Source organism: Manis javanica, chromosome 6, assembly GCF_040802235.1.
Source record: "Manis javanica isolate MJ-LG chromosome 6, MJ_LKY, whole genome shotgun sequence".
NCBI lineage: Eukaryota > Metazoa > Chordata > Mammalia > Pholidota > Manidae > Manis > Manis javanica.
The window spans coordinates 88,757,655-88,780,279 of NC_133161.1; the positions used below are offsets into that span (position 1 = coordinate 88,757,655).

Below are 22,625 nucleotides of genomic sequence, written 5' to 3' on the forward strand. Positions count from 1 at the left end.
CCACACACAACAAAATAAATCACCCCCACCAAAACAAAGTAGAGAGAGAAAGGTCTCTGGTTAGTAACCATCCACAGGAATTAGTCTACCACCACCCAGATGCAACATTACACTGTATTATCTGTAACCTTGGCTGATGATGTTCCTGGAAGCAAAGCAGGTTCTAAGCTTAAAAACCTGGCAACTGCAGGTAGTAACTATTTTTCTTTTTTTGAGAAATACAAGATTTGGTGTCAAAAAGATGGCTGTCCTATTAGACCTCTAACACAAACAGAGCAAGACAAAAAAAAGATCTCTTTAATCTTTAGTCATCAACACAAATGATGAGACACTGATAGGTAAATTCTTTATAAGTTGTCAAGATTTTTTTTAAAAAGGGAGAAAAAACTAACTCCTGAAATGTGAAGGCCTTGAATGATGAATTAGCAAATCCAATGAAATTTTCTCAAATCTCATTTGCCTTGGACATCTCTGTTTCAGTTACTCATCCTCTTTAAACTGGTCTTCTTTAGCTTCATTTCCTTTATTTTGCCAATACACATTTTCTAAGTTTCAGACCCCAGGCCTTTCTCTCCAACATCTTCCCTTCAGTAAAAGGCCCTGCTGTCCTATCATACTCAATTGAGTACCGTTAAGTCCCAGTCTCCACCTGCCTACAACGCCTATAAAGTACCTCATTTTGGATATCTGTCAATTTAAATTCAGTGTGCCTAAATGAAAATCTGTTTAACATCTCCAAACAACTTCTCCCAACTTTATTATTTTCATTAAGTGTAACATTTTCAGTCAAACTTAAAATTCTGTCATTTTTTACTACTTTTCCTCTTCAAGTCCCATAATTAGCTAGGTCTAGTCCTGTTGACTCTTCTTTAATAGAGCTTTCCAAAATTTGGGAGGCTTAAAAACTCTTTGACTCAATATTTCCATTTTGAAGATTCCAGATAGTCTAAAAAAATCTGAAATGCAGACAAAAATATTATAATGCCTGAAAACAGGAAACATTTATCTAGCAACAGAGAAATATAAGCAAATTAAATAATTACTTACAATGTTACATAGTCATTAATAATTGGTTATGAAAAGTTCTCAAGGACATTAAAAATGCTATGACAAAATGTTAAATAAGGAACGCAGGATACAAAGTCATATATGAGGTGGTGAAGCAAATAAAAACACTGGGATTTTAAAAAAGACTAGAAAGAAATGTATCAAAATATTAACAATGTTCTATCTGCATGTATCTTGCTGGATAGTGACAATATGAGTCATTTTGTTTTAATTTCTACAGTTTCCAGATATGGTATATATCTCTAAAATGAAGGGAAAAAGTAATTTTTTGAAATGTTTCCAATTCAATACTTGTCAGGTCTCCCTAAATTAATCTGAAAAGGCAGTATTATCTCAAATCAAGTGGCAAAAAAAAAAGACTAGGAGATAGACTTGGAAATAGGATCCTTATAAATAACTCAAGAACAGCCAAAAAAATTCTGAAAAACTACAGTTAACAAGGTGTGTATGGGGGTTGTGGAGACCCCTTACACTACCAAAAACTAAAATGTATTCAAAACTACAGCAGTTAAAACAACATGTAACTAGAGCAGGAACAGAGAGGGCAACACACTCAATAGTCAAGTGTATGTGGAAATGTGAGAGAGCCTGGAAAGGGATAGATCATTTATTTAAAAAGTTAAGACAGCAACAAAACCCTAATAACCACAGCCAGCCTTTGCTGCATACTTAGCACAGGTCACAATCCTTGGGGTCAGATGTTTTGCATTTGAGTTTTTTGGATTTTCCAAAGAAAGTATGGTCATATATCATGTGTCACGTAACATTCCAACAAGGTGCGGGGAGCATGTTTAATAACAAGTGACCTACAGCCTTCTGTCTCACAAGAAGTAGTCAGCCCCCTTCTGCCCAAAGCAAACCTGTGCTCTGATCCCATCCCTTCCTGTCAACTCAGGGCTTTTGCTCCAAATAACCCCTTTTTGTCACTATTTTCAAACTCTCTGTTCTAGTTTATTGCCACCTGCTTACTTTTGTGGGGGGGAGGGGGAGACTTCTCAAGAACCACGCCCTCTCCCTACCTTTTCTCCTTTACACAAAGAAAGCTTATTCAACCAGTAGTCTTTTATAAAGAAAAAGACTATGCTGTCATCGCATTCACTCATGGAGCTGCCATGTTCACTGCTGCCCGAGAACCCCGTGCTGAGACTGCTCCAGCTCCGGCGGCCAATGACATCCCAATGGCCAAAATCAAAGGCCAAGATTAGGGCTCATCTCCATTGAACTTTTTTGCAGACTGTGACTCTGTTGGCCATTCCCTTCTTGAAATGCTTTATTCCCTTGGTTTCTATGACGGAACTTTCTCCTGCTTCCATCTCTCTGGCTTCTCCTTTACCAACACTGCCCGTGACTGTCTCTTCACATTCAACACTTTCAGGCAGTTGCCACCAACAGCTATTCCCGAAAACTGACAATTTAACATCTAACCAGAGCCGAGAACCTCTAACAGCCTAGTGAAGGCTGTCATCAGCTTTTCCCAAAGCTGCTCTGTATTCCCTATTTTCAGGAATGGCACCACCACCCACAAAATTGAGCTAGTTCAGAAACCTGGGATTTAACCTAGACACTCCCTCCCCATTAAATTGGATACTAAATTTAGTGATCTACTCCCTTAATACCCATCAGTCTCCTGAAGCCTCTTAATGGATCTCCTAGCCTCTAGGACATTCTCCACACAGTTGCTAGAGTAATCTTTCTACAACTCTCAATCTATGCCTTTTAAGAGCTCCCCAGACCCCTGTCAACGTCCTCAGAGCAACAAGCTCCACTCACTGCTCACAACACCCTGCACCCCAGCCTCACCTACCTGGTCGACATTCCAGGAATACAAGCATGTCATTCTACACTTCCACATGTTTATATCACCTGCAGTGCTGCTTCTGCCTGCAAGGCTGTCACTGTGCCCCTCTCACCCACTTGGCAAATTATTATTGGCTCTTCAAGATACAGCTTGGCACAGTTTTGTTTTTTTTTTTTAATTAATAATGTTTTTTTTTTCTTTTTTTTTTGAGAGGGCATCTCTCATATTTATTGATCAAATGGTTGTTAACAACAATAAAATTCAGTATAGGGGGGTCAACGCTCAATGTACAATCATTAATCCATCTCAAGCCTAATTCTCGTCAGTCTCCAATCTTCTGAAGCATAACGAACAAGTTCTTACATGGTGAACGAATTCTTACATAGTGAATAAATTCTTACATGGTGAACAGTACAAGGGCAGTCATCACAGAAACTTTCGGTTTTGATCATGCAATATGACCTATAAACAATCAGGTCAAATATGAATATTCGTTTGATTTTTGTACTTGATTTATATGTTGATCCCACATTTCTCCTATTATTATTATTATTTTTACTTTTAATAAAATGCTGAAGTGGTAGGTAGATGCAAGATAAAGGTAGAAAACATAGTTTAGTGCTGTAAGAAGGCAAATGTAGATGATCAGATGATCAGGTGTGTGCCTATGGACTAAGTATTAATCCAGGCTAGACAAGGGCAGCAAGACATCCACGGATGCAGAAGATTTCTCTCAAAGCAGGGGGGGTGAGGTTCTGAGCCTCACCTCTGTTGATCCCCAAATTCTCACCTGATGGCCCCCCTGCGACTGTGCCTGTCTTAGGTTGTTCCTCCCTTGAGGAATCTTACCCGTCTCTGGCTAACCAGTCATCTTCCGGGGCCATACAGGGAAATGTAAAGTTGGTAAGTGAGAGAGAAGCCATATTGTTTGCAAAGGTTAGCTTTTTACTTCTTTGCAGATTTATGCCCTGTGGCTTCTATGCCCAGCACTTGTCTCGAGGTATCTTTACCACCTGGAGGAATTATGATACTCGGTAAATTCGATATGAGGCACGAATTCTATTTAAGGGTTGTAATTAGGAAGGAAGAAGAAAAGCTATAGATGTAGCATATGAAGGAAACTTGGGAGGATTGATTATTTCTTTGACATATCTTCTTGTAGAGTACCTTAAGTATGTATAGGTTTTAAACTACTAACTAATTTGCACACACATATTAACATAATTGGAATACAGTGACATAAACAAAGCAAATCTATAATTACCATCCATCTCCAGTGAAGCCAAGAAAACCATTTAGGCACCCTAGGCATTTGTGAAAATTTATCTATGATATGATGGATATTGTCCAACTGTACTTGAACCATCAGACAAATTAAAGCAGCCCATTTCTGGCATCTGTTCACATCCCATATGTTCTTTTAACCATAGATAGTCTATAGTCATGAGATTTTGGGGTGCTACAACTTGCACCCCTCCCAACTCCTGGTTGAGTTCCAACAGTACAGATCCGGTCAAATTTGTTGTCTCACTGTATGCACATTCCATCCTAGACATATCCCTCCTCATTCTTATGGCAAGTCCAGGAGACGGTGGGCTGGATGCAGCCACAACCGCAGCATCGTCCGGATCCCTGTGGAGGCTTTTTGATGATCATCCCCCGGCACAAGTCCTCCAGAGAGTGCTGATGCCGGAAGCTCCTCCTCGTATCGTATCTTAGTTCATTTTCTGGGTATCCAAGCTAGGCCTTGATCTTCTGCGTAGAAACAAACAGACCCTTTGCCCACACTTTGACATGCCCTCTATACCACTGTGCAGAACTCATTGGAGGTCAGCACACAGTAACTGCTTTTTTTTTTTTTTTTAAATTAAGAGAAAGGAATATTATCAGAAAAGAGTACCTCCATAGCTGATCATCTGACACCCTTTAAGTGATCAACATTAAGGATATTTAAAGCATGCGTTGATCTTTGATTTACCAATAGTTTTATCCTGTTAAGGAGTAATCCCCCTTTTCTTTCTTTCTTCCTTTTTTTTTTTTTTTTTTTAATTTTTAATCTACACTTACCTGAAGAATACTATGTTTACTATGCTCTCCCCTATATCAGGTCCCCCCTAACAACCACATTACGGTTACTGTCCATCAGCTTAGCAAAATGTTGTAGAGTCACTACTTGTCCTCTCTGTGTTGTGCAGCCCACCCTCCCCTTTCTCCCTCACCCCCATGCATGCTAATCTTAATACCCCCCTTCTTCTTCCCCCGCCTTATCCCTCCCTGCCCACCCATCCTCCCCAGTTCCTTTCCCTTTGGTACCTGTTAGTCCATTTTTGGGTTCTGTAATTCTGCTGCTGTTTTGTTCCTTCAGTTTTTCCTTTGTTCCTATACTCCTCAGATGAGTGAAATCATTTGGTATTTCTCTTTCTCCGCTTGGCTTATTTCACTGAGCATAATACTCTCCAGCTCCATCCATGTTGCTGCAAATGGTTGGATTTTTCCACTTATGGCTGAGTAGTATTCCATTGTGTATATGTACCACATCTTCTTTATCCATTCATCTACCGATGGACATTTAGGTTGCTTCCAATTCTTGGCTATTGTAAATAGTGCTGCGATAAACATAGGAGTGCATCTGTCTTTCTCAAACTTGATTGCTGCGTTCTTAGGATAAATTCCTAGGAGTGGAATTCCTGGGTCAAATGGTAGGTCTGTTTTGAGCATTTTGATGCACCTCCATACTGCTTTCCACAATGGTTGAACTAATTTACATTCCCACCAGCAGTGTAGGAGGGTTCCCCGTTCTCCACAGCCTCGCCAACATTTGTTGTTGTTTGTCTTTTGGATGGCAGCTATCCTTACTGGTGTGAGGTGATACCTCATTGTAGTTTTAATTTGCATTTCTCTGATAATTAGCGATGTGGAGCATCTTTTCATGTGTCTCTTGGCCATCTGTATTTCTTTTTTGGAGAACTGTCTGTTCAGTTCCTCTGCCCATTTTTTAATTGGGTTATTTGTTTTTTGTTTGTTGAGGCGTGTGAGCTCTTTATATATTCTGGACGTCAAGCCTTTATCGGATCTGTCATTTTCAAATATATTCTCCCATACTGTAGGGTTCCTTTTTGTTCTATTGATGGTGTCTTTCGCTGTACAGAAGCTTTTCAGCTTAATGTAGTCCCACTTGCTCATTTTTGCTGTTGTTTTCCTTGCCCGGGGAGATATGTTCAAGAAGAGATCACTCATGTTTATGTCTAAGAGGTTTTTGCCTATGTTTTTTTCCAAGAGTTGTATGGTTTCATGACTTACATTCAGGTCTTTGATCCATTTTGAGTTTACCTTTGTATATGGGGTTAGACAATGGTACAGTTTCATTCTCCTACATGTAGCTGTCCAGTTTTGCCAGCACCATCTGTTGAAGAGACTGTCATTTTGCCATTGTATGTCCATGGCTCCTTTATCAAATATTAATTGACCATATATGTTTGGGTTAATTTCTGGGGTCTCTAATCTGTTCCACTGGTCTGTGGCTCTGTTCTTGTACCAGTACCAAATTGTCTTGATTACTATGGCTTTGTAGTAGAGCTTGAAGTTGGGGAGTGAGATCCCCCCTACTTTATTCTTCTTTTTCAGGATTGCTTTGGCTATTCGGGGTCTTTGGTGTTTCCATATGAATTTTTGAATTATGTGTTCCAATTCATTGAAGAATGTTGCTGGTAACTTGAGAGGGATTGCATCAAATCTGTATATTGCTTTGGGCAGGATGGCCATTTTGACGATATTAATTCTTCCTAGCCATGAGCATGGGATGAGTTTCCATTTATTAGTGTCCCCTTTAATTTCTCTTAAGAGTGACTTGTAGTTTTCAGAGTATAAGTCTTTCACTTCTTTGGTTAGGTTTATTCCTAGGTATTTTATTCTTTTTGATGCAATGGTGAATGGAATTGTTTTCCTGATTTCTCTTTCTATTGATTCGTTGTTAGTGTATAGGAAAGCTACAGATTTCTGTGTGTTAATTTTGTATCCTGCAACTTTGCTGTATTCCGATATCAGTTCTAGTAGTTTTGGAGTGGAGTCTTTAGGGTTTTTTATGTACAGTATCATATCATCTGCAAATAGTGACAGTTTAACTTCTTCTTTACCAATCTGGATTCCTTGTATTTCTTTGTTTTGTCTGATTGCCGTGGCTAGGACCTCCAGTACTATGTTAAATAACAGTGGGGAGAGTGGGCATCCCTGTCTGGTTCCCGATCTCAGTGGAAATGCTTTCAGCTTCTCGCTGTTCAGTATAATGCTGGCTGTGGGTTTATCATATATGGCCTTTATTATGTTGAGGTACTTGCCCTCTATTCCCATTTTGCTGAGAGTTTTTATCATGAATGGATGTTGAATTTTGTCAAGTGCTTTTTCAGCATCTATGGAGATGATCATGTGGTTTTTGTCTTTCTTTTTGTTGATGTGGTGGATGATGTTGATGGATTTTCGAATGTTGTACCATCCTTGCATCCCTGGGATGAACCCCACTTGGTCATGGTGTATGATCCTTTTGATATACTGTTGAATTCTGTTTGCCAATATTTTATTGAGTATTTTTGCATCTACATTCATCAGGGATATTGGTCTGTAATTTTCTTTTTTGGTGGGGTCTTTTCCTGGTTTTGGTATTAGGGTGATGATGGCTTCATAGAATGAGTTTGGGAGTATTCCCTCTTCTTCTATTTTGTGGAACACTTTAAGGAGAATGGGTATTATGTCTTCTCTGTGTGTCTGATAAAATTCCGAGGTAAATCCGTCTGGCCCCGGGGTTTTGTTCTTGGGTAGTTTTTTGATTACTGTTTCAATTTCTTTGCTCGTAATTGGTTTGTTTAACTTTTGTGTTTCTTCCTTGGTCAGTCTTGGGAGGTTGTATTTTTCTAGGAAGTTGTCCATTTCTTCTAGGTTTTCCAGCTTGTTGGCATATAGGTTTTCATAGTAGTCTTTAATAATTCTTTGTATTTCTGTGGAGTCTGTCGTGATTTTTCCATTCTCATTTCTGATTATGTTGATTTGTGTTGACTCTCTTTTTCTCTTAATAAGTTGGGCTAGAGGCTTATCTATTTTGTTTATTTTCTCAAAGAACCAGCTCTTGCTTTCATTGATTTTTGCTATTGTTTTATTCTTCTCAATTTTGTTTATTTCTTCTCTGATCTTTATTATGTCCCTCCTTCTGCTGACTTCAGGCCTCCTTTGTTCTTCTTTTTCCAGTTTTAATAATTGTGATGTTAGACTATTCATTTGGGATTGTTCTTCCTTCTTCAAGTGTGCCTGGATTGCTATATACTTTCCTCTTAAGACTGCTTTCGCTGCATCCCACAGAAGTTGGGGCTTAGTGTTGTTGTTGTCATTTGTTTCTATATATTCCTTGATCTCTATTTTGATTTGTTCATTGATCCATTGATTATTTAGTAGCATGTTGTTAAGCCTCCATGTGTTTGTGAGCCTTTTTGTTTTCTTTGTAGAATTTATTTCTACTTTCATACCTTTGTGGTCTGAAAAATTGGTTGGTAGAATTTCAATATTTTGGAATTTACTGAGGCTCTTTTTGTGAGCTAGTATGTGGTCTATTCTGGAGAATGTTCCATGTGCACTTGAGAAGAATGTATATCCTGTTGCTTTTGGATGTAGAGTTCTATACATGTCTATTAGGTCCATCTGTTCTAGTGTGTTGTTCAGTGCCTGTGTGTCTTTACTTATTTTCTGCCCGGTGGATCTATCCTTTGGGGTGAGTGGTGTGTTGAAGTCTCCTACAATGAATGCATTGCAGTCTATTTCCCTCTTTAGTTCTGTTAGTATTTGCTTCACATATGCTGGTGCTCCTGTATTGGGTGCATATATATTTAGAATGGTTATATCCTCTTGTTGGACTGAGCCCTTTATCATTATGTAGTGGCCTTCTTTATCTCTTGTTACTTTCTTTGTTTTGAAGTCTATTTTGTCTGATATTAGTACTGCAACCCCTGCTTTCTTCTCACTGTTGTTTGCCTGAAATATGTTTTTCCATCCCTTGACTTTTAGTCTATGCTTATCTTTGGGTTTAAGGTGAGTTTCTTGTAAGCAGCATATAGATGGGTCTTGCTTTTTTATCCATTCTATTACTTTGTGTCTTTTGATTGGTGCATTAAGTCCATTTACATTTAGGGTGACTATTGAGAGATATGTACTTATTGCCATTGCAGACTTTAGATTCGTGGTTACCAAAGGTTCAAGGTTAGCCTCTTTAGTATCTTACTGCCTACCTTAGCTCGCTTATTGAGCTGTTATATGCACTGTCTGGAGATAGATTCTTTCTTCCCTCCCTTCTTATTCCTCCTCCTCCCTTCTTCATATGTTGTGTGTTTTGTTCTGTGCTCTTTTTATGAGTGTTCGCATCTAGAGCAGTCCCTGTAAGATGCCCTGTAGAGGTGGTTTGTGGAATGCAAATTCCCTCAGCTTTTGCATGTCTGGGAATTGTTTAATCCCTCCATCATATTTAAATGATAGTCGTGCTGGATACAGTATCCTTGGTTCAAGGCCCTTCTGTTTCATTGCATTAAGTATATCATGCCATTCTCTTCTGGCCTGTAGGGTTTCTGTCGAGAAGTCTGATGTTAGCCTGATGGGTTTTCCTTTATAGGTGACCTTTTTCTCTCTAGCTGCCTTTAAAACTCTTTCCTTGTCCTTGATCCTTGCCATTTTAATTACTATGTGTCTTGGTGTTGTCCTCCTTGGATCCTTTCTGTTGGGGGTTCTGTGTAATTCCATGGTCTGTTCGATTATTTCCTCCCCCAGTTTGGGGAAGTTTTCAGCAATTATTTCTTCAAAGACACTTTCTATCCCTTTTCCTCTTTCTTCCTCTTCTGGTATCCCTATAATACGAATGTTATTCCTTTTGTATTGGTCACATATTTCTCTTAGTGTTGTTTCATTCCTGGAGATCCTTTTCTCTCTCTCTATGTCAGCTTCTATACGTTCCTGTTCTCTGGCTTCTATTCCTTCAATGGCCTCTTGCATCTTATCCATTCTGCTTATAAATCCTTCCAGGGATTGTTTCACTTCTGTTATCTCTTTCCTGACATCTGTGATCTCCTTCCGGACTTCATCCCACTGCTCTTGCATTTTTCTCTGCATCTCAGCCCACTGCTCTTGCATTTTTCTCTGCATCTCATCCCATTGCTCTTGCATTTTTCTCTGCATCTCTGTGAGCATTTTCATGATTTTTATTTTGAATTCTTTTTCAGGAGGACTAGTTAGGTCCATCTCCTTCTCAGGTGTTGTCTCTGTGATCTTTGTCTGCCTGTAGTTTTGTCTTTTCATGGTGATAGAGATAGTTTGCAGAGCTGGTACAAGTGACCGCTGGAAGAGCTTCCCTTCTTGTTGGTTTGTAGCCTTTTCCTGGGAGAATAGCGACCTCTAGTTGCTTGTGCTGGGCAGCTGTGCACAGACAGGGCTTCTGCTTCCTGCCCAGTTGCTTTGGGGTTTATCTCCGCTGTTGCTATGGGCTTGGCCTGCCTGGGGCTGTTCCTCCAAAATGGTGGAGCCCCGTTGGAGGGGGAGCGGCCAGGAGGCTATTTATCTCTGTAAGGGGCCTTTGTGCTCCCTGCTGCCCAGGGGGTTAGAGTGCCCAGAGATCCCCAGATTCCCTGCCTCTGGTCTAAGTGACCTGTCCTGCCCCTTTAAGACTTCCAAAAAGCACTCTCCAGACCAAAACAACAACAGCAACAGTGAGAGAGGGAACAGGAAGAAAGGATAAAAAAAGGAAAAAACAAGCGATTTTTTTTTTTTTTTTTTTGTCCTCAGGTGCCGGTCCCAGGCACCCGCTCACTGGTCCTGCTGCCCTGTCTCCGTAGCACCAGGGTCCCTGTCCTTTCAAGGCTTCCAAAAAGCACCCACCCACCGGTCCCACAGGGAAGGAACGCTCAATATTCTTTGTCCTCAGGCACTGGTCCCAGGCACCCGCTCACCAGTCCCGCCGCCCTGCCTCCCTAGCACCGGGGTCCCTGTCCCTTCAAGGCTTCCAAAAAACACTCGCCAAAAAGAGAGAAAAAAAGGGGAAAAACACGCGATTTCTTCTGTCCTCAGGTGCCGGTCCCAGGCACCCGCTCACCAGTCCCGCCACCCTGCCTCCCTAGCACTGGGGTCCCCGTCCCTTCAAGGCTTCCAAAAAGCTCTCGCCAAAAAGAGAAAAAAAAAAAAGGGAAAAAACGCGCGACCTCCTCCGTCCTCAGGCACCGGTCTCAGGCACCCGCCCGCCGGTCTCGCAGGGAGAAACGCGGGATATTCTTTGTCTTCCGGCGCCGTTCCCAGGCACCTGCTCACCGGTCCCGCCACCCTGCCTCCCCTGCAACATGGGCCCGTCCCTCTAAGGCTTCCAAAAAGCGCTCACCAAAAAAAAAAAAAAACAAAAAACCGCTCCGGTTTCTCTCCACCCGCCGGGAGCCGGGGGGAGGGGCGCTCGGGTCCCGCCGGGCCGGAGCTTGTATCTTACCCCCTTCGCAAGGCGCTGGGTTCTTGCAGGTGTGGATGTGGTCTGGATGTTGTCCTGTGTCCTGTGGTCTCTATTTTAGGAAGATTTTTCTTTGTTATATTTTCATAGCTCTATGTGTTTTTGGGAGGAGATTTCCACTGCTCTACTCATGCCGCCATCCTGGCTCCACCCCCCCAGCTTGGCACAGTTTTGTGAATCTACTAAAAATTATTGATTTATACATTTTAATCATATGGTATGTACATTATATCTCAATTTTCCATAAGAAAAAAGACATTACAACCCAGTATTTTTTTTTAATGGGCAAAAGACAAACCAGGCACTCACAAAATAATAAATTCAAGTGACCAGTAAACATACAAGATACTCAATACCATCACTCAGAGAAGTGCAAATTAAAACCACAATAAGGTAGCAACACATACCCAGAAGAGCTAAAAGTAAAAAGAATGACATTCTCAAATGTGGCAAAGATGTGGAGTAACTGGAGCTGCCATACATTAAGTGGATCAATCAAACCTATTGCATAAAACTGCTAAAAAATATATATTTCTGCAATTACTACTAACACTAAGCCTACACCTATTCTATAACCTAGCAATTCCACTCCTGGGGCAAATCCACAAGAGGAATGAGTTCAAATGTCCAGAAAAGAACATGTATAAGAATGTTTACAGTTGCTTTATGCATAATGACCAAACAATGAAGAAAAACATATTCCAGCAGAACACGTAACCATAGTATCCCATTTGCTGGGACGCTGCAAGCAGTAAACATGAACTACTGGCAATGCGGTACCTGCAAGAACACAGACAAGCCTCCTAGGTGTGGTGCTGATGAAAGGCTGGCCACAAGAGTGTATTCTGTGGTTCCTTTACACCGAGTTCAAATTCATGACAGCTATCAGCAAAGTGGTTACCACCAGGTGGCAGAGTACAAATGGGGAAGAAGCTTGAGGAACCTTCCTGGATATTAGAAGGGTCACCAGGAGTACACACAGACCACAGATATCGTGGTGCAGAGGCAAAAAAAAAAAAAAAGAGAGACAGACAGACAAACATCAAGAGATCAAGTCGTTAAGTTGATGGAAAGTCAAAATACAAACCTAAGTCCTCCAGCAACCATACTCTTAGGTAGTTCCTACAGAAATAGAAGCATAGTCACATAAAAACCTGTACTTGTATGTTCAGAGGCTTTATTTGTATGAATCAAAAACTAGACATCACCCAAATGTTCTTCAACAGGTGAATGAATAAACAAGCAGTGGTATATGCACACTATGAACTACTACTCAGCAATAAAAATGAGCTACCAACATGCCCAATAACATGGATGAGTCTCAAGGGCACTATGCTGAATGAAAAAGTGAATCTCAAAAGGTTGTATATTGCACAATTGCATTTATATAACATTCTCAAAGTGGCTAAATTACTGTGATAGGGAACAGATCGGTGCTTGCCAGGGGCTAGGGTTAGAGGATGGAATGATTATTAAAGGACAACAAGAGGAGGATTTTTGTTGTGATCAAACAGTTCTCTGTCCTAACTGTGATGATGATTACGCTAACCAACAGAATGGTAACATTTGGTAGAAACACACACAGAATCCATGTAAAAATTGGTGAAATCCCACATGAGTTAACTGTATTGTGCCATGTCAATTTTCTGCTTTGACAATGTTCTGCAGTTATTATGTACAAATCACCACTGGGGCAAGCTGGATGAAGGGTACACTGGGAACATTTACTATTTTGGCAATTTCTTATGAGTCACATTATTTCAAAATAAAGTTTTAATTAAAGAAAGAGTTAAAAAGTAATTTATAGTCAAAAGTGAAAAGAACCCAAATGTCCATCAATGGATGAATGGATAAATAACATGATGTATCAACACAGTGAAACATTTGGCTACAACATGGATGAACCTTAAACACATTATGGTAAGTGAAAGAAAAACAGACTCAAGACCACATATTGCATGATAACATTTCTAAGAAATATCCGTAACAGGTAAATTCATAAAGACAGAAAAACTAGTGGTTGCTGAGGGCAGGGGAGAATGGGGAGTAACTGCTAAACAAGTATGGGGTTTCCTTTTTGGGGTGAAGAAAATGTTCTGGAATAAGACAGTAATGGTGTATAACTTTGTGAATATACTAAAAACTAGCAAATTATATACTTGAAAAGATGTATGTTATGTGAATGATGTCTCAATAAAAATGTTACCTGTGGGGAAAAAATTACTAAGTAAAAAGGACCCTTAGAAATTTTCATACATGCTCCAAAGCAAAAATCTAACCCAAGCTATGGGACTTAGTTCTTAAAACTCCTGATTGTATAACGCTATAGTCCTTCGCTGCTGCCTTTCACTCACAAAGAAACACAATTAATAATTAGCAAACTAAACTCACTAGAACAGTCTAATGAGATTAAAATCTTGACTCAGCTAAGAAGACAAATCTTAATCATATTCCTGACAACTACAAATTCCAGTTCAGAGGCTTTATTTGTATTAATCAAAAACTAGAAACCACCCAAATGTTCTAGAAATGGTGATGGTAACAATGTCTACCTCACAGGGTTTTAAATGAAAATGTAGCCTGTAGGACCTGGCTCAGATCATAAAAGCTCACAGAACTGTACCGAACTAAAATGAATGAAGAGCCAGCTTGCATATATACAAGTGGTAATGACAAAGGCAGATCATATTACATCAAGCCAAACCTAGGTAGTCACATAATTCAAGTTTGTGGGATGGACATTGTATTAATAGAGTTTAAAATTACACCGATTACTCTTTTCTCCTCTGGAGAATTAATCAAAAAAGCAAAAACACTGGGCATCAAGAGACCTGATTCCTGGCCCAAACTAGACTAACTGTATGACTTAACCCATCAGAGCTGCCTGTAAAATCAGGAATTTTCCAAGATTACCAGTATCCTGAAGTCCCCTCTACCATGCTTCCCTCCAGCACCACTCCTTGCACACTGAGCCAGGTCACCATGGTTTCCACATACTGTAGAAGGTCAGCTTCCAGTTTCTCCCCTGCCCACCACAATGCATTCTCCACACTGGCAGCCAGTACTTTCTAAAACAGGAATCAGATCCTGTCATTCCCATGCGTAAGCCTCCCAATGGCCTATGGGGTAAGACCCTACCCACTCCGATCCTCCCCACCTCACCATCCTCTTCAGTAGCACTCCAGCTGCCCTGACCTTTGGGTTCCTCCAACATTCCTAGCCCATTCCTCCCCAGGGCCTTTGCCAATCTCCCATCTCCTCCCCTTCATTTCGGCCTCTGTTCAAATGTCACCTCTTCAGAGAGCTGAGTGTGGGAACTCTGGTCCTAGGCTGCCTAGATTCAACTTAACAGCTGGACGTGATACTTATGCTGTGTCCCTGTTTCCTGCTCAGTGAAGACAGTAACAATGTCTACCTCACAGGGTTTTAACAAAGGGTAAACGCATGTAACGGGATACGACTGGCAGGGTTCAAATGTCATCTATCTTTATTACTTAATGGAACCCCATCTGAAATTCTCTCCCTACACCTTAGCACTCTCTGAAATTGTCATCTCTGCCATCCCCATTGAGGTTCTCACCACACTCCTATAGAACCTAAGCTTCATGAGGAGCTTTGTCTTGTTCAAAGCTCTTTCACCAGCTCCTAGGAAAGGCATGCAAGTACTTGTCGAATACATGAATAAATAAATCCTATCAAGCATTTCTTTAAAATAATGCCTTGATTCAAAGAATTAAATGAAAAATGACTGTCTCAATCAAACACTTAAGTAATTGGACTGGTCTGTTCTTCCTAATTACCCTGCAGACTGACCAGCTCATTGAGTCATTGGCTGGGGATTTGTCCCTCAAATTTTATCACATAAACACAACAGAGAACAGAAGAAATTGACTGATTACTCTGTGAGAGTAAAGTTGAATATTTTGGATTTACATTAATTCTTTATAAACATACCACATAAATCTGCAGCACAACAAAGGCTCTTGGACATTAAAATATGAAAATATGAAACACACAATGACTTAACTAAAATTTGTTAGTTTTATATATGTATGTTAATTCTATATGTGTATTTTATATATACATGTATATATAGTTGAACTGAACTAAAATGCATGTATGTATGCATGTATATACAAAATACACATATATGTATGCATATATATATGTAAGTATACGCGCACACACAGCCATCCTCCAAACTGGGAGCGTGCTTTTTTCAACTCCTTTTTATGTTTCTTAACATAATGGGCTATGTGAAAATTAGTGCTTCGAAACTGAAAAGTTGTGATTAAAACCCAATACTCAGGACCCTAAACATTACAGTTCTCCTTACTTGTGAGCTAACTTTCATTGTTCACCAAAGGAAATCCCAAATTTAAGGTTCTGGCTGACTTGAAAGCATTAATTTTTTAGAGCATCTATAACTATACATCTACCAAATATCCATTCCATTTTAATGTTGTAAGACTCCAATACCCAACGTTTACCCACGAGTTGCCTCAAGTCTTTAATAAGTACTTTTCTCTCACTCGAAAATTAAGATTGTGTCGCTACCACATTTTGTGAAATCCTGAAAATGCTGTCAAGTTATATTCCGTTTTGAATGAACCAAAGTCCTGTCATGACATTCCATCCCATTAGTAATGGCTTAAATAGGCAGTTTTCATAGATGCCACTAATGAGTGAAATTCGCTAAGCAAAGACCAAAGCAGACAGAAAGGAAGACAGCCTAGGAATGCTGCAGGATAGGCCCCGAAAGGAAACGGACCAACCCAAATGCTTCGTGATTTTATTTAAAGATGATCGTGGACTATCATTCCACACAGTACCTAAATACCACGAAGTGTCTTTTGCTCAAAAGGAAGAGCGAAGCCACAAAGCTAGCGGAAGGAATAAAGATGTTGAACGCTGGGTCATGTTTAGAAATGAAGAAAGAAGGATCAGGAAAGTTGCGGCGGCGCTCTGCGGGACGGGAGCAGCTCCCCAGGAACTGCTCCCGCTCCGGTCCGCGGCCAGTGGCACGCACGTTTCAGTATCGCCCCCGTAGTCCCCACGTCGCCAGCACCAGCAGCGCCCGGGGAGCGGAGCCAGGGACGCCCGCGCACACGCCCACCGCGGCCGCGCGCCGAGGGACGCTCCGCCCGGGCAGAAAGTTTCGAATAAAAACCCGAGCACCGAAACGCACAGGTCTCGGCGCTGAACTCGCGCCAGGAACACGCCCGGGGCAAACTGCTGGACAACCAGCTCGGGTTTTTAGCAGAGGCCGCGGGGCGGACCGGGAAGAAGAAGAGACGACACTCATACTCACTCACACACAGTCCCGCACACTCGGCTCCTCGTCCTCTCCGCCCGGTGCCCAGGTGCGAGCGACACAGCAGCCTCACGCCCACACTTGGCGCGGGGAAGCCCGGGAGTCGGCGGTCAGCGCCCCTCCCCGGAAGGGCCCGCGACCCCCCGGCCAGCTGAGCGCGCAGGAGGGGTGTGCACGCCGGCGCCTCCCCGCCCGCCCCCGACGGCCTCGGCGACGGGCCCACGGGACTCGGGGTGCCCGGCGGGCCGGCCGCAGGCTCGCCCGCGCCCCTCCCCCCGGGCCGCCCGCGGGGCGCGCGGGAGGAGAGCGCCGGCGTCCCCGGGGAGCAGCCCGCCCACCCGCCCGCCGGTCCCGGGAATACGAGCAACTTTCCCCTGCGCGGTCGCGGGCTGCCCCCGGCCGGGAGGGGGCGGGAGCCCGGGGGCCAGCGCAGCGTGGACTCACTTTTTCGGATGTTTCTCTCTTTTCGGCCTCCGCTTTCGGGCCTGAATGGCCAGCACTGGGGAAGGAGAAGACACATTAACGGTCGGGCCGGCCTTCCCCGGGGCCGCGTGGCGGGGAGGGACTGCCGCCGCGGGCCACTCACCTTTTCGGGAGCTCATCCCGACGCGGCGGAAGCGGGGCGGGGGGCTTCGCGGCGGCGACGCGGGAGCCGAGCCGAGCCGAGCCGGGCTGCAGCCTCCACTCGCTCCGCCAGCCGGGAGGAGGCGGGAACCGCGCCTGCGCCGCCGCCGCAGCCGCCGCTCTCCCGGGGGACCCGGCGAGATCCGCCCCCGGTCGGCCCCGCCCCCGCCCCGCCCCCACCGCCGGAGAGTCGAGACCCCCGCGACCGGCCCTGCAGCGCACCCGCCCTTCTGAGCCACCTGTGCAGAAGTGACCCCCGCGCGACCACCGCCCACGGCCTTCCCGCCCCAGTGCGGCTGGGGCCGCCGCCTCTTGCGCCCCCACTGCTGTCCAGGCCTCCCGCCTCTCCCGGACACCGGGCCCGCGCGACCCTCCCTCCGCAGTCGCAGCCTCTACCCTACGCACCCCTGCCGGTCGCGCCGCCGGCCTCTCCATGCGCCCTTCCTTGGCCCGCGCCGCCGCGGGTCTCACACCACCTCTCTTCGCGCGGCCTCTTCTCCCCCTTTGCTCCTCTACATCCTTGCATCCCCATGCGCGCTGCTTCCTCCTCTCCGGCGGGTGTGGAAAGGGCACAAGTCCAACAGCTGGGAAACCCGGGTCCTTCATTGCTGTGTGACCTTGGAAAAGTCACCTTAATCTCTCACCTTTACCTACCCTACAGAATGGCTTGAGTTTAATAAAGGAAAAGATGCAGACAGCATGGAAAGTAGGATGAAGCTTTTGCACATAAGTTAAAAGCACACGTGTATTTATTATACACAACAATCCCACCAAGTAGTTATTTTCTCCATCGTAACGAGGAACTGGTCCTAAAGAGTCCCACAGTTTACCCAGCAATGAGTCCAATTTAGGCCTAGTTGACTCCAGATCCTTTCCACATATTATGCTTTCTAAGATGTGATACAAGTTGCTGGTGGGACACAATGATTAACTGCTGTGTTCCCTTGATAATTTAAATAATTACAATATTTTTGAAAGACATTCATCTGACCATTACTCTCTTTGGTTAGACAACTGTATTCTTAACTGATCAAAGTAGCTAACCTTATTCTAAAGCTGCTAAAACCAACAGAAAAGAAAGCAGTGTTTAAAGTTGTAGTTTTTCAACATTTTATTTTCAAAAATATCAAACCTACAAAAAAGTTATGAGAAAAATATAACGAACACCATATTAACCCATATTCGCCCATTTTTTAACATTTCACCACGTTTGCTTTCCCTCCGTGTGTGTGCATCCGTGCCCGTGTGTTGGGGGGAAGGAGAGGAGTAATTGTTTTGTTTTTGCTGAATCATCTGAGATTTTTGCAGACATTCTTACCCTTTACCTCTAAATAATTTAGTTTAAATATCTAAGAACAGATATTCTCCTACATAATCAGAATTTCATTATCAATCCAAGAAAAATTTAATGTTAATAAAATACTAATATATGTAGCATATATTCAGATTTTCAAAATGTCCTTGTTAGCTATTTTTCCAATCCAGGATACAATCAAGGATCATGGTTTGCATTTAGTTACCATGTCTTTCAAATCTCCTTTGTCTACAGTACTCCCTGGTTTTGTTTTTTTCTTTTATAACACTGACCTTCTTGAAAAACCCAATTCTGTTTTCTAGACTGTGCCTCCATTTGCCTATGTCCCCTATTAGATTCAAATTAACTAATTTTGTCAGGTACACTCTATCGGATGGTGGTGTGTCTGTCTTGTAGGTCACATCAAGAAGGATTATGAAGTCAGTTTGTTCCACTGTTGTAATTTTTCATGGAAAATAAGTTTTGACAAGGATGTAGAGACATTGGACTCCCCATACACTGCTGGTGGGGATGTAAAATGGTGCAATCACTATGGAAAACAATCCCACAGTTCCTCAGAAAACTAAACAGAATTATCAACAATTACACTCCTAGGTCTATATCCAGAAGAATTAAAAACAGGTACTCAAACAAATCCACGTATACAAATGTTCGAAGCAGCACTAATCACAGTAGCCAAAACGTTAGAAACAACCCAAATAGCCATCAACATGAATAGATAAACAGATTGTGGTACAGACACACAATGAAATATTTTTCAGACATAAAAAGGAATAAAGTACTGACATATGCTACAGTGTGGATGAACTTCAAAAGCATTATGTCAAGTGAAAGAAGTCAGACAGAAAAGATCATATAGTGTATGATTCCATATATACTAAACATCCAAAATGGAGAGAAGTGAGGAGCAACTGCTTCATGGGTGCAGGGTTTTATTTTATAGTGAGGAAAATGTTTTAGAGCTAGATAGAGGTGGTGGTGGCAAACAGTGTAAATGTACTAAAGCCACTGATTCGTGCACTCAAAAATGATTAACTCCTTGTTATGTGTTTCACCTCAATTAAAAAAAAAATCTGTGGGGTAATGCTGTGAGATTGTGTGAGTTTCCTTCCCCAAGAAACTCTCACTCTGGGTTAGCATCTGTTGATGGTGTTTGCCTGAATCAATAATTACAATAGTGGTTGTAGAATAATGATATTATAATCCTAGGTTTCTCACTGTTCCATCTGTGTTAATCAGAGGATATTCTTGTGTAAGAAGGAGCTTTCGTTTCTCTTGCCACTCCTTTGTTTTCTGTTTGTTTTGGGGTTGTTATTTGTTTTTGGTATCAATATTGACAGTAATTACTATCACTTTGATCTCTGATTCTTAATTGTCCCAAATTGACCAGGGAAGACAGTTTCCACTTGCAGGATCCTTTGGACATGTAGCAATCCATTTTTGAGCACCTCTTTACTTTCTGGCAAAGATTTTTCCAGGAATCCTTGTGCTTTTCTCTAACAGAGTCTCAGAACCAGTCATTTCTCCAGTCTTGGTTCCTTGAGAAGGTAATTAGAAGCTTTGAAGCCAAAGAAATATTGAATTTGAAACCAGTTTCTTATACTATTTTTAACAGCCCTGCTAATATATAATTCACATACATACAATTCATCCATTTAAAGTTCAAAATTCAATGGGCTTTCGTATATTCACATTGTTGTGCAAACACCACTAAATGTAATTTTAAGACATTTTTGTCACTCCTAAAAGAAACTCCATAGCATTAGCCCCAAACCTCCCCTTGCCCAAGCTCGAGGTAACCACTAATCTCCTTTCTGTGGCTACACTTGCCTGTTGTGGAGAGATCAGTAAATGCACTCATACCATAAGTGACCTTTTGTGACTGGCTTCTTTCATTCAGCTTAATGTTGAAATAAATTTCTGCTACTTAATTTCTGTATGACCTTGGGAGGGTTACTTTATTACAACATCTGGAAAATGGTAATATTATTAATACCAATCCTTCTCTGTCAATATGATAATCAAATACAAAAAGTTAAGTATCAAAAAGTAATTATCACAAACATTAGTTGGGATACATACCCAATCTGTATGCTGCATCTTATGCACTCATTTGCTCAACAAATATTTATCAAACACCTGTTACTTAGCAGGCATTATTCTAGGCATCAAGTCCACAATAGTGACAAAGCACACAAAAATCTCCCATGGAGCTTACATTCTACTGCCAGAAGACAGAAAATAAAGTAAGTATATGAAATATACATTGTTTACTAGATGGCAATAGCAACAGTGCCTATGAAAAGAAAGAAACAAAAAACAAAAAAACAGCAGCCTGTTGGGCAAGTGCTGAAGAGAGGCCTCACTGAGACGGTAGCAGTGGAAGACCTGAAGGTGATCTTGCCACTCTTTTTACTTCTGTAAGTTAGCAGAGAACCATATTTGCCCACCTAGAATTTTTTTGAATTGCTTTGAATTTGCTGAATTAAAATACACCAACCTAATTATCAAGAAACAACATTACATGTATTAGATGTTTAAAGAAAGAATGATAAATTACAGACCTGTTCTCTGCCAATTTGGAAATACAAATTTTCTTTGAAATGCATCACAATTGAGAATTATATTTTAAAGGTAATGAAAAAAATATAAGAAACAGAAGTGTATGAGTGTATGAGTTTTTTTATCCTACCATTGTTTACTGCTGCATAAATCAAATTAATTATATGAATATTATAATTAAGAAGTATTAGAATTGGATATATTTTGGTCTCTGTAGCAGTCCAAAAGAAGTGAAAAAGGCAGCATATATTAATTTTCCCCCAATGTAGCAGAGCAGAATGGCAAGACAAATTCATCATACATGCTTACAGTTAAACATGCATTCTGTTCTAGTATAATTCATAATCAGTTCTTCCAATTTTTACCAAATATAAGAGAAAACTAAAGAATGTTGCAAATCCAATTGGACCCCCATATTTCCAATGGACCTACAAAATCATGTTATATCTTAGAAGGCATATTTCATACATCATAGAATTGGAAACAGATATAAGAGATCTTATAATCTGTCTTGGGACCTTCAGTAGAAATGAACCTAGCCTCTTTGTAAAGGCTCTCCAGCACTTTTACATTTTCAGAAAAGTTCTTTTATAGTTTATGCTTTCTGTTACAAAGCTTACACATGTCTCATTATTTCACAATAGCATGTTTCTCAGTGGGACTAGCATCACTGTAACAGCAACGTAATACAGAAGTTAGTGTCCGGAGTAGTAGAGCCAGATTGCCAGAGTTCAAATCCTACTTCTGCCATTAGTTAGCTGGGTAACCTTTGTCATGCTACTCGGTTTACCTGTGCCTGAGTTTCCTGATAGGCAAAATGCAGATAGTAATATTACCTACCTTATACCTTTGTTGTAAGGATTAAATGACTTATTTCACATAAAATGCTTAGACAAGGATCTAAATGTTCCATAAATATGAGCTATTCTTATATATATGCACATAGAGACATATATATCTATCTTTTTCCTGCATAAGTTTCTCCCCAAATTAGCAAGTTAAAACAATAAACAATTATTATCTCACGATTTCTGTGGGCCAGGACTTTGGGAGCAGTTTAATTGGCAAGTCAAGATGTCACCTGGGGCTGCAGTCATCTGAAGGCTTAAGGCTGAACGATCTGTTACCAAGATGGGCTCACTCACAGGGCTGTTAGCATGAGGCCTCAGGTCCTTGATGGCTGTTTCAAACAGGCCTCACTTCCTCCACCCTGATTTTTCCATGGGGCTGCCTGAGTGTCTGACTTCCCCCAGAGTGAATAAACCAAGAGAGCACAAGGAAGAACTAGAAATTACAGTGCCTTTTATGACCTACCCTCATGAAGTCACAATCCACATATCCACCACATTCTAGTTATTACAGACAGAGCATGTGCTCAAAGGAGGGGAACTAAACCACTTCTTGAAGGATTGTCAGAGAATGTGTGGACGGG

The 22,625-nt window shown here is 41.7% G+C and overlaps 1 protein-coding gene across 16 annotated transcripts in view; it reads right to left on the reverse strand.

The window, feature by feature from the left end:
* Positions 1-22,409, reverse strand: part of SRPK2 (SRSF protein kinase 2) — a 317,158-nt gene extending 294,749 nt beyond the window's left edge. For 3 of the 16 annotated variants that reach the window (XM_037003577.2, XM_073238991.1, XM_073238989.1), the window contains exons 1-2: positions 17,722-17,863; positions 17,137-17,191 (exon numbers count right to left, since the gene is read on the reverse strand). In XM_037003577.2, the coding sequence (XP_036859472.1) occupies positions 17,137-17,191; positions 17,722-17,848 (182 nt within the window). In that variant the 5' untranslated portion in view covers positions 17,849-17,863. Of the gene's footprint in view, positions 1-17,136; positions 17,192-17,278; positions 17,434-17,721; positions 17,864-22,274 lie in introns of those variants that run through there. The other 13 variants (XM_037003579.2, XM_073238993.1, XM_073238990.1 and 10 more) reach the window with 10 other exon arrangements.
* Between the last annotated feature and the right edge of the window lie 216 nt (positions 22,410-22,625).